Source organism: Manihot esculenta, chromosome 8 (assembly GCF_001659605.2).
Source record: "Manihot esculenta cultivar AM560-2 chromosome 8, M.esculenta_v8, whole genome shotgun sequence".
In the NCBI taxonomy this organism is placed as follows: Eukaryota; Viridiplantae; Streptophyta; class Magnoliopsida; order Malpighiales; family Euphorbiaceae; genus Manihot; species Manihot esculenta.
Genome location: NC_035168.2, coordinates 6,449,323 through 6,462,567, shown reverse-complemented (window position 1 = coordinate 6,462,567; position 13,245 = coordinate 6,449,323). Strand labels below are relative to the sequence as shown.

Genomic DNA, 13,245 nt, shown 5'->3' with positions numbered 1-13,245 from the left:
TGTGGCATGCTAGCTGGAGCTGTCTGCTGGGATGGTGCCGTGAAAGATGCCTGAGGGCACTCACGAGCCATGTGTCCCTCCTGGCCACACCTGTAACATCCTGTAATCCCAAAGCGACAAACTCCTCTGTGCGCTTTACCGCACCTACTACACACTGGAACCTCTGAACCTGAACTCATGCCACTGCCTAATCCCAGACCTGCTTTAATCTTATTCCAGAACTTATTCTTCCTCGACTTCTGCGTGGAACCACTCCACTTCTTACCACTGGAAGTTGCTGCACCCTGTGAAGAGGGGTCTGACTTACCCCTACCTGGGGTCTTAGAACCAGAAGACTGTGCCGGCTGCTGTTTCACTGTACCCTGTATAATGGCACTAGCCTCCATTCTTCGTGCTAAATCCACCACGGTGTGGAAACTCTCCCTCTCGGCTGCATGGATCAAAGAGGAATACCTGGAATGCAGTTTCATAGCATACCTCCTGGCCTTTTTCTGTTCCGTATCATAGGCCTGTCCTGCATACCGCAGCAACTCCAGAAACCTGTCAGTAAACTCATCAATACTCATATCCTCTGTCTGCTTGAGCTGCTCAAACTCTATCATCTTTAGCTCTTTCGAACTATCTGGGAATGCCCATCCGGCAAACTCATTAGCAAACTCCTCCCAAGACATGTTATCCAACCTAGGGTCCACATAGACGCCAAACCATTCCTTCGCCTTCTTACATTTTAAAGTGAACCCTGCCATCTGAATGGCTCTGGTATCATCTGCCCCTAGCTCATCTGCTATCATCTTGACTGCTTTAATGTACTCAAACGGATCATCTCCTGATTGATATTTAGGAGCATCTAACTTTAGGTAATCAGTCATCTTTACCTTGCTCCTCACAGATGGGCCAGGTTGAGGTGTTTGGATAACTGGGGCTTCTGGTTGTACCACTGGTGGTGGTGGGGGAGGTGCAGAACTTTCTGGTGTAGAGTATGCTGGACTGGGGTAAAAAGATGCGGGTGGATATATGGGATATGGTGGATATGGGGGGTAATACGGTGGATAAGGCATATATGTGGGATATGGGTGAAAACTAGGATAATCCGATGTACCTCCCATCGAATATCCTGGGCCCTGTGGGTAGGGCTGATAGTGGGGTGGATAATCATACCCCGAGGCCTGACCGCCTCCCTGTGATGATCCCACATCCTCCTCCATAGTGCCAACACCTAACCCTCCATCCCTTCTTGGATCCACATCCATCTCTTCCCTTGTATCACTAGATCTTCTTCTCTGTTCTGTCTCCCTCCTGCTTTCATCAAAAGACCTTCTAGGGTCCCTTGATGATCTTTCTCTGCCTGCCCTTTGGGACATAGCTCTTGGCAAAGCAGGGGGACGCCCTTCCATACCCTCATTCTCGGGCGGAGCGCCAGTCAATCTAGCGGATCGACGGGTTCCTCTCATCTTAGCTTCTGAAAACATAACATAAACTTTAGCATCATAGGATCCATGTAACAACATGAACCCGCAACTCAAAGCATAACATATCATTAAATGCACATGCATAAAATCATGGCATAACACAGCAAGACAGGACTCAACATCCTATCCTAGTGGACATGATCTTCCTATTGTGCTTGCCCTCTAAAACAACCTCTTTCCGATGTGAGATATCTCTAATCCCTGAGCATCTTAGCTCAGCACACCGTACTCTAGAGGCCCTATGCTCTGATACCAATCTGTAACAGCCCGCTTACCGGACCATCACCGGCACTAGGATCCAGATCGGCTTAAGGCCGCCGGGACCCGTAGTAAGCCTACTGTCACCTCTGTGTACCTGATAAATCCCATACATGATCATACATAAGCTTAAAACTGTTACTTACTCTTTTCTATTTTTTTTTTTTGTTCTTTGCTTGACTTTCTGTAACACTGAAACTTTTCTCATCAACTAAGCCTGGACTATGCATGCTCTGTCTGTATGCACTCGAAGAGTGATACCTGCTATGGTACCATACAGTAACTACAGAGATAGAAATACTACCATGCACCAAGCCTAGCTCTCATAACAACATTATCTCAAACATATATAACATAAAAGGATCATGTATAAAGGGATAACAAGCACTAGGGCCAAGCACAATTCTATAACTCAGTACATAACTTACTATTACATCACTTCTCTACATTACATAAACTCTGTACTGTACATCATTATCATGTCCACTAATCTATACTATTACATATGCCTTTTACCCTTGCTATCTCTTTCTCTTTCTCTTCTCTGAGGCCCTGAAAAATGGGGTTAGGGAGAGGGATGAGCTGCTAAAGCCCAGTGAGCGGAATCGATAAAAACATCACATTTAAAACATGCTATCATATGATGCATCACTGCACAAACATTTCACATCTCGGATTGGACATGATCCCAAAACTCCCTCTGTCAGTGCCCGGCCCCCAAAGGAGCTCACACAGGTCTTTCACTAACTACTCATGGTGCCCGACCCTATAAGGGCTCACACAGGACTCATCCAAGGTAAATGCCCGGCCCCAAAGGAGCTCACACAGGACATACAATAATGACAGACTTATGGGCTATTGAGATCGCCTCGGTCCAATCCACATATACAAGTAATAATGCAATGCATCAACTTGGTGTATACTAATGCAAAACATCCTACATAAACATGGCATTAATGATGCATGAATCATGCTAAAACAGTTCTTAACTTTTAAAATAAAGTTCTGTTCCACTCACCTCTGTCAACTGCTGAGCAGTCTCTGTAACTCTAACTCTGTGGGCCTCCTTGGTCTCTCGGGTCCGTACCTACACAGGTGGACTCAAATGAGGACCAAACATAACTCCTACTATCTCCCCAAAACCCCTCTAAAACATCATAGGCATGCATGGAAAAATGGGCAAAAGAAGGCTGGACTGGGCACTTTCGGCGGCTGGTTCGGCGGCCGAAACCTCCCTCCAGAGACGAAACTCATGCATGTTCGGCGGCACCTTCGGCGGCCGAAAGTCTCATCCAGAGACGAAACTCATGCACTTTCGGCGGCCGAACTCCCTCTTTCGGCGGCCGAAAGCCCCTTTCTCACCCAAAAGCCTAGCTTTCGGGGGCAAGGTTTGGCAGCCGAAACTGCCTCCACAAGGGGTTCGGCGGCCGAACCTTGCTTCGGCGGCCGAACCTGGATTCTCCAGAAAGGCAGAATCCGAGCACAACTCATGCTCTCAGCCTCCAAACTCCTATCAAACACCCAGAACATGCATACCAACACTTCTCAACTAACATATAACATAACTCATGCATATAGAGGCCTAAAAACTAGTTCAAGCCCCAAAAACAACAACAAAACGCATATGAGCAACATATGCTCAAACTCATGCTTATACCCCAAAACATGCCATAAACCTCTCCCAAACTTCTAAAACTTGCTTTAAACATAAGGGGAGGTGAGGATCCATGCTTACCTCTTGAAGAACTAGAGGATTGATGATCCAAGCTTGGAGATAGGAGAAAACTCAATCAAACTCTCCAAGTACTCAACTTTGCTTCCTTTTGCTCAAATCTCTAAAACAAAGCTCAAATCAAGTTAAAACATGCAAGATTTGAGGAAAACATGAGAAATCACACCAAGGAGAGCTTGAACCTACCTTTGACCCAAAAACAGAGTGTTTAACACTCAAGTCTCGGGCAAAGGGGCTTTTGTAGTGGCCAACCGACTCTTCCTTCGGCGGCCTAACGTGCATGCAAAACCATGCAACTTTCGGCGGCCGAACTTCACCTTCGGCGGCCGAACCTGGCTTTTGTCCCCTTGGCCTTTTCATTTCAAAACTCAATTTTCTTAACTCAAAACATGCAAACATGATAAAAAAAACACTTAAAATACCTCTTAAAAACCTTTCTTATACCCTTAGGGCAAGCTCCGACATCCACGAATCCCGACTTCCAACGGAAAATCTGCCGGAACTTAGGAATTCCGATACCGGGGCTAGCCGGGTATTACATTCTTCTTTTTTTTCTTCTTCTCCTTCTCCTTCTCCTTCTCCTTCTCCTTCTTCTTCTCCTTCTCCTTCTTCTTCTTCTTCTTTTTCTTCTTCTTTTTCAGAGGAGGAGGAGAAAAGAAAAAATAGGGACTATTTCGTTGACAAAAAGAAACGATAAGGATATTTTAATATATGTGAGAAAAGATAGGGACTATTTTGTTGACAAACAGAAACGATAAGGACGTTTTAATAGATTTTTAAAAATATAGGGAGGGACGATTTCGTTGACGAAAAGAAACGATGAGGAATGACTATTTCGTTGATGGAAAGAAACGATAAGGTCGTTCTAATAGATATGAAAAAAGATAGGGACTATTTTATTGAGGAAAAGAAATGATAAGAACGTTTTAATAGATATGAAAAAAGATAAAAACGTTTTAATAGATTTTTGAAAATGTAAGGACTAACTTGTTAATAATAACAATATTCAATAACTAAATAAAAGATTTTATTTGAGAGTAAAATTGGATTTAAAAAATTTTCTTTCTCATCCTTTATCTAATTTTAACGGAAAAGAGGACGGAAGGACTATTTCGTTGACGGAAAAAAAATATAAGGATATTTTAATAGGTTTCTAAAAATACAGGGACTGACTTATTAATAATGGCAATATCCATGGATTAAATTGTAAATCTCCCTATTTGATATAAATGAAAAAACAAATATTGAAAAGACTCTTCGAGAATTTATCTATTCTATCCACCTTAAAGTTGAAAGACTAATCAAACTACTTCCTTATAATTATAAATCATCATTCATGTTGCCTTATAATTTAAAGAATTATAATATTTTCTATAAAAAATTAATAACAAAATTTTTGTTAACCTACTTTTTTTAAAAAAATATTATTATCAAAATGTCCGCATTATATATTAAATGTGTTATGTTTAGATTCTTTAAAGCATCGTAATTTTGAAAACAATTTTAATATATCACCTAAAATTTATTGATATTTTTCATAGCTTAATTTTTTAATAGAATATTACTTGAAGTGGAAAGAAAATGAGAATTGAGTTGACACTTCTTGCAATTTGATCTGTGGATCAATTTAGAAGGTTTTACATTTGCAATCTATATTAAATTATATATGGTGATATGCGCGGTTACGATAAAAGACACAATTAATACATAGTTTGAATTGATTTTTTTTTTTAATAAATTAAAGAAAAAAAAAATTTTAATTAATAAGAGAGTGCAGTCTTTTTTCTCTTTTGATTTTGATTAAAACGTTTTTTATGTTTCTATTATTTTTTGTGCTAGGAAGATTCATGTTATTTATTAGTGGAAATGTCGTGTTAACCTCACCAATCTCTGAGTATTTATTGTTGATTTTGGTTTGACTTGTGTAAATTTAATTCATAGAGTAGTTTTACTTTAAGATCTGTTTATGGTAGTTTTAGTGTTTATGGTGAGAGCCATCCAAATCTAGTTAGTAGCAACGACTTGTTGAAGGCTGGAGGAATAGATGTTGAAAATAAAAAAGTATCAAACTCGCCCCTTCACAACTACACAGACTACAACTCCCACAGCGTCAATCTTCTCACTGGTGAGGTTAACACGACATGTTTTGGCAATGATGCTTAGGCTTGTGTTCTTGGTGCGCTTGAGATTGGTTTCTAAGGACATGTTTTGACAGGTCAAGGAAATTAATTGTATTTTTGTTTGTTGAGTTTCTATGTTTTGATTTCCTGATAGTGTATTGCCGAATATGGATAAGTGATACTTTCAATCGGCTACTATTAATTTCTTCTAAAATGCTTGTTTTTCGGCCCTTCTAATGTCTCTTGATAGACCTTGGCCATGTGGTTTAGCTCTTGGTATCTCTGCGGCATTGTCAAGGCTAGGCTATTTTAATAGGTCCAAATTCTAAAAGACTTATGAGAAGGTTTTGGGTTTTTATCTTGAATTGGACTTTTCTACTAGATTTAATCACATATCTTTTACTCATGATAGACTTTGTAATCTTTTGCCTTTCTAGGCTTTAAGGAATTTAATTTGCAATTGAAAAAAATATTATAAATCAATATAAATATTTGTATTTTTTCTTTTTTGTCAAAAGCAATTGAAATTCATTGAATGAAGGCTCAAGCACCAAAAATACAACCCTTGAACCAGCCTCGAGATAGAGGTTTCTAAAGCCCAATAAAACTCTAAAACACAAAAGAGGGCTAAGGCCTATTATAATAACCTCAGAGCAAAAGAGGAAAAACAAATAGGAGATGGTGCCAACACCGTCACTCCTCTTCATCGTTGCAGTTGTTCAGTTGAAAATCATCTCCTGAACTAACAGAAACACCACCTATTAAAGACCGTTAGGAGAGCAGAAAGGAGATAGAGACAAAACAATATGCAACCCATATTCTATTTTGAAATGTGTCTAAGTTTTAAAAATCAAATATGCAGACTCACTCGAAAATCCCATACAGAAGGCATATAAGCTAAAAAAAAACAAGGAAAAACTTTGAATAAACATATCTAAAGATAGGGAGGATGAGTCAAACTAGAGGCCACCAAAAAAGCTTGAACTATAGAGGAAGGTCGAAATTGCTAAGAAGAAGGATCAGCCAATCTGCTGCCGTTATTAGGAGATGATAGATAGAGCACTTTTTACATATCTAATGTTGAGGATCACCATAGATGGCTTGAAAGCCTAGTATCGACCCCAAGGTATTTACTATTAAATTGAGTACTCTTGTCGATCTGCATGTATGTTAAAAAATGAGCAGGAAAATGAGAGATCACTTTGAATTACTTCCTGTATAAAAGCAAAGCCAAATAAAATAAATTAAAAAAAATATATATATATACACCCTTCACCTAAAAGTAATGAAGACAATCCACCTCTGATTAAAGGAAGAGAGAGCTCCGCAGCAAGGAAAGTCACTTAGATAAAAAAAAATTCAGTAAAGAAAAGAAAAACTTTTATTTCAAATAAAAGATAAAAGAAAACGACGGTGAGAGAAATATTTTCTCTAAATGCTAGAAAGAGAGAAGGCTATTTTATTTTATTTTTTTTCTACTTACTGTGGCAGTACCCGAAATATTCATAAAACATACTATATTTAAATTTATAAGAGTTATATATGATTATAATTATTTTTTACCTTGTTTATAAATATAGATTTTATGGTCCAACCAAGTAATTTTTATTTCCACTTTTGTACCTCTGGCAGTATATGCGTTAGATCTATATACCTGATATAACATCCAAATAAAAAAAATTATTAAATAGAACTGCAAGGAAAGCAAACAGCAGCAACACTCTTCTTTTAATGCCCACTCCCAGGAAACATTCACCCATCAACCAACACCATAGAATACCAAAAAGAAAAAAGAAAAAAAATTCACAATCAAGCTTTTTATTTTGTTTATTTTTTTTATTTCATCTCAACAGTGTTCAAAGAGACAATGAACAACAACACCCAAAAGCTTAAAAAAGAAAATTAAACAACCACAACACTAGTCTTTAGCATTTCCTCAAGATCAAGAACAAGCTAGCAGCAAAATTTTGCAAATAATATGCATCACCCAATTATCATTGTCATGAGCAGCAGCAACCAGGGCAGCGAATCAACCCATTTTCATTGCAATACATGCACCTCTTCAGCTGCTCTTCCTCCTCATCAAACACCTTTCTACTACCATTGCAATTTGGACATGGCACAAATCTTGCATCCCCACATCTCTCACAGACCACTCTAGGATCTCTAACAGGAAACCCTTCTAAAATATTTGCTAATTCACCTGCTTCATTCAGCTGTCTGATCTCCTCCACTCCACCAATATGCTTCCCTCTGATAAACACTTGTGGCAGGCTTATTGCTTTACATTTTATCAAACTCTGCAACTCCTTTCTGTATGAAGCATCCATTGAAATGTCCTTTTCATCTACTGGAACTCGAAAACCTCTGAAAATCATCCTTACTGCACAGCAGTCTTCATAAGTTTTTCTAATTCCTCTCAAACTTGTAAAGTATAGAACAATTTTGTCTTCTGTATTATGCGAAAGGAACCCATTATTGTTGGTTGGTAAAGGATTCATGGGACTAGAGCCCACTGATCTTGCAACTATGGTTGTTTCTTTGGTGTAGCCCAATTGCCTTGATGATAATGCTCGCCTGTAACTTGAGACCACGTTGGGATCCATTTTTGACAGAAATGATTCCTCTGATAAATGCTTCCACAGCGGCTTTGACGATGAAAATGACTCAGATTTCTCAGAATCAAAAGAATCCTGAAGCTTTTTAATAGATTCATCAAAACCCAAACGCTGAGATGAACTGGATTTTAAGCTAACCTGCACAGCATGGTCAGAAAACGATGACTTCGGCTTCAAAGAGTCACCCATTTCGAAATCCAAGTCATCATCGAGACCATCCATGAGCTCCCATGTATTGATGACAGAGTCTGGTGAAAAAGACTTACCAGGGTCAGCAGGGACATGGGTTTTATGAGTGTTTTTGGTGAATTTGGGCGGAGAAAGGGGTTGATCAGGTGGATTTCGCCCGTTCAATTTGGATTTTAGAGGTTCAACAAGGAGAAGAGAGCCATAAGTGGTGGAGGTGAGAGACACAAGGTGGTGAGAATCACCTTTCTTTGAAGGAAGATGATGAACAAGTGGGGTCTGAAGAGAGAGAGCTCTAGGAACTGGTGAAGAAAAAGAAGTAAACGCAGAGCTTTCTGGGGAGAAATTTTCTTGAAGGTGGTGGCTCTTAGGGTCGAGGGTGTTGGATTTTGAAGCAGAACAGCCCATGAATGGAGAACAAAAATGGCGATGCCCTGTCTTTGTCTTTGTCTCTGGACTGTTCTTTTGCTTTGCTTTCTCTTACCCTTGCCCGTTTTTCTTGCTTAACTTGTGGCTTGATCTTTTGGAGCTTGTGGGTCGTTACAGGAGAGGCTTTTTGAAGAGACTTTGGGACGGTTCTACTTTATGGTTTCTGAGGTCTAAAAGATTTATTTAGAAAAAAAGAAAATTTGAAATTCTATTTTGTGGATTGAGGATAACCCTTTTGAGAGAAGATTTAGATTTTTTATTTTTTATATTTTATTTTTGGGTTGCTTTTTAGAGAGAAAAAGATAAAAAGTGGCAGAAGTGGGACTGTGTGAGCATGTTATAGTTGGCACTTCTCAATGGAGGCTGGAGAGAGAGAGAGAGATGGCTGGCAAGGGAGAGCTTTCAATGGAGTTAGACAAGGGAAGGTGATGGGGGAAATTAATGCTATTTAAGATTGTCTAGGAAATTGGAAAAATTGTTTTTTTTTTAAGAAATAAAATCTAAGTTAAAATTTGTCAGACTAGGTGACAAAATTTGGCATGAAATTGAATTAGGGTTTTTTAGCTAGGATAATTTGTAATATAATCTGAGACTTAATAAAACTACGATTTTAATTTCTATTTTATTAGTAAAAATATTTCAATTTTTATATTTAGTTGATTAATAAATAATTTATTTATTAAAATTCATCATTAAATTATAATAATTTAATTTTACTTTTTATTATAATTTAATTTTATAAATTTAATATTATAATAATTTAATCACTTAAATTTGAGTTAAATTTTTATATTTATATTTATTAGACTGTAAATTTAATAAAAAATTATTTTATAAAAGAAATAAAGTTTTTTTTTTGAAGTCAAAGAAATAAAGTTTATAAATTATATTACTTTTTATTAAAAACTTAAAAATTAAGTTTGAATTTTTGTTAAATTACATAATTATAAACTCTATTGTAAGTTTCCCTTTTAGTCATGGGCAGTCTTTGCTGCAATTGGATGGGTCCAAAGTTTGGTGATTCTGTAAAATTTTTGCTTAAATTTTTTAAATATCCACGTTTGTCGTTTTGTATTTTAAATACAACTTTTGCCGACTAACTGCTCTGCAGATAATAATAATAAAATTAATTTTAAAATTATCATATGGAATTAAAATTTAATTTAGTAGCATTAGGATTATGTTAACATTGTAAGTTTGAGTTCGGGTTTTCATAAAAAAATATTTACATACTAAATTTTTGGTATAATTGAGATGATTTATATAAAATTTTAATTTTCTGAAATTAAAATTAAAAGTTTATATATATATATATATATATATATATTTTCTTTTGAAAATGAGAGGGGGAGAGAGATGTGTCATTTCTTTAACCAAAGAAAATTTTAAATGTTAAGTGAAACAGTAAAAATATGGCAAAGAGAGAAGATAATTTGTTTTATCTTATTATTCATATTACGTCTCTTTCAAAGTCAGTTTCGAAGAGCATGCCAAATCGTATTTTCCACATCATCATCATTTCAAACACTAGTTTATAATTTCTAATTTCCAATTTAATTATTTTTCATATCCAATCAAAATTTTTTATTTAATATTACACGAAACTAATCTAAACTGAACCGTAAGAGAGCTGTTACCATAAGACTGACTATGTGGTAAGAATTTAATAAATTAATACCCAGTTCCATCCGTAGAAAAAAAGGTTCAGACGACTATAGTGTCTGAAACCAAAAGAAAAAGAGATCCAAACATTTCAGGATAGGTCGGCCTCAAATTGAACAGGACTCACCCTCTTAACTTCAAAGCGAGACTTCATAAAAAAATTACCATTAATAAATATAAACCAGCAGATCTTCTTTATACCTTTGATCATGTGATTCCCGACCAATTAGCTGATGAAAATCCTTTATCAACGAGCCAGTCATATCATCGTTGAATTATCAGAAAATTCTATATTTATCTCATATTCTTACGGTATAAAATGAGAAGGATCACATAAACAAAGGTATGTTATACTTGAATACTATTCAAATTCTAAGCAATTCATTGCATTCTCTCTATTTTTTAGTATACTGACTTGAGCGTCGGAGTGGCTACTGTGGGCACCTACCACCACCACCACCACCTCATATTCTCTTCCTTGCAAGTTTAGCTAATCACATTACAGTTTCATTTCGGCCACATCATCATTTTATTTTTAGCAATATTATTTGATTTCGTTGCCGGAAAATCTATTGAATTGTCTCTATTCATTTGAATTAAAATTGATATCTTATCTATTTTCTCTTAAAAAGAAATATCTCTTTTATCTTCAAAAGTGGTCGACAATTCACGAGCTGCTGCTGATGTTACTACCAAGGAGGATATTATCATTTCTCATACTCCTGGCAATAGACAAAGCACACTCTATGATTAACGAGGTAGATTTCAATAATCTGAGCGTCGAGCAAATACTCTAGTACGTCAGAAGGTTGCATGTTATTTTCGAGCAATACAAAACTCGGAAAGAGGCGTGACTCATGGCTCTTAGGGAGTAGGAGGAAGTTTCCATAGAGACCTCAAGGACTTGGACAGAGGCAATCTAGGCTCAATCCAAAGGGAAGGACAAGTTCAAGGAAGAGGAGCCATCAGATGATGTTCCCAAGGATGTAGACTGGAAGATGGTACGAGCTGTCCAAAAGTGCCAGGAAGGATGGGAAGAGAGTAAAAAGATAGGTCAAAAGCAAGGCCAAAAGCTGAATAAGCAAGGATATGAGGGAGACCACAGAAGTTATCCAATCTCCCAAGGAAGGAATGGCCGAGGTAAGTATAAAAAATATACCCCATTGAATGACAGACGCATATTCTAATGTAGATTAGGAAAAATGACAAGAAGATTAGGTGGCCTCTCGAGCTCAACCCTAAGAGAGCCGAAAAATGAGACAGGACTAAGCATTGTTATTTTCATGAAAACCATGGACATACAATGGAGGAGAGCCGACATCTGAAAGATGAGATCGAGAGGTTAATAAGGGGTGACACACTTTGAAAGTTCATAAGAAAGAGTATAAGAGATAGGAGACCCGAGCATGAGGTAATAGTTTCCGAAACCACCTAGTGAACCGTGGGGGTTGCTCATGTATTTTCAGGAGGACCGAGCACTAATAGGGGTGACAATAAGGAGAATATCATAGATATACAGTTCCTAAGTCAAACTTCGAGTCTTGAAAATGGTCAAATCAGACAACCGAGTCTTTTATTTTATTCTTAGAGAAATATTTGTGATTTATGGTAATGTTATAAATCAGGATGCATTCTTCAAGCTCCTTTTTTGATAGAAAAATCAAAGCCGTTGGATGAAAACATGGAGATAAGAACATAGGCCATAAGGCAATTGCTAAGCCATCCAGGTATGGGTCCGGCATTAAAATTCGAGTGTTGGTCTGCGGAAACATATTCATAAAACGACCACATGGCCATCTGGGCATGGGTCCCATATAACAAGGCATCTCATACTAGGCCACAATGCAATTGCCAGGCCAAAATCCAGGTGTTGGTATGAGAAAACACGTTTATAAAATGACCACATGGCCATCCGAGCATGGGTCCCGTATAATAAGGCATCTCATATCAGGCCATAAGGTAATTGCCAGACCAAAATTTTAATGTTGGTCAGCAGAAACACATTCATAAAACGGCCACATGGCTATCCAAGCATGAGTCCCGCATAAAAGCATCTCATGCCAGGCCACAAGGCAATCGCAAGGCCAAAATTCGAGCGTTGGTTCGCAGAAACATATTCATAAAATGACCATATGATCATCTAGGCATGGGTCCTGCATATACTCCAGGCATGGGTCCCACATATAATCCAAGCGTTAGTTCTCGAAAATAAATTTATAAAAGGCCGCAAGGCCATTCGGGCATGGGTCCCTCACAATAAGGCATCGATACCAAGCTGCAAGGTAGGAATACGCAAGCCAAAAGATCGGGTGTTGGTCCCGAGAAGTTTCTAAAGCATTTCATGCCAGGCTGAAAGGCGGGTATACGCTAGGCTAGAAGATAGGGTGTTAGTCTTGAGAAGTTTCTAAGGCATTTAATATAAGGCATCAAGGTGGGTATACGCCAAGTCAGGAGACCGAGTGTTAGCCTGCTCATAAGAAGTTTCTAAGGCATTGAATGCCAGGCCGCAAGGCGGGAATATGCCAGGCCAAAAGACCGGATGTTGATCCTGAGAAGTTTCTAAGGTATTTTATGCTAGGCCGAAAGGTGGGTATATGCCAGGCTAGAAGACCGGATGTTAGTCTTGAGAAGTTTCTAAGATATTTAATACCAGACTTCAAGGCGAGTATACGCTAGGCCGGGAGACCGGGTGTTAGCCTGCTCACAAGAAGTTTCTAAAGTATTGAATGCTAGGCCGCAAGGCAGGAATATGCCAGGCCAAAAGACCAGGT

At 37.8% G+C, this 13,245-nt stretch overlaps 1 protein-coding gene across 1 annotated transcript; it reads right to left on the bottom strand.

Annotated features, from left to right (window-relative positions):
- Nucleotides 1-7,381: 7,381 nt before the first annotated feature.
- Nucleotides 7,382-8,995, bottom strand: LOC110620222 (uncharacterized protein At3g28850). The gene is made up of 2 exons (XM_021763864.2): nt 8,523-8,995; nt 7,382-8,489 (listed from the first exon to the last, which is right to left on the bottom strand). Exons 1-2 carry the CDS (start codon nt 8,789-8,791, stop codon nt 7,580-7,582), a joined length of 1,179 nt encoding a protein of 392 aa, XP_021619556.1. The 5' UTR covers nt 8,792-8,995; the 3' UTR covers nt 7,382-7,579.
- Between the last annotated feature and the right edge of the window lie 4,250 nt (nt 8,996-13,245).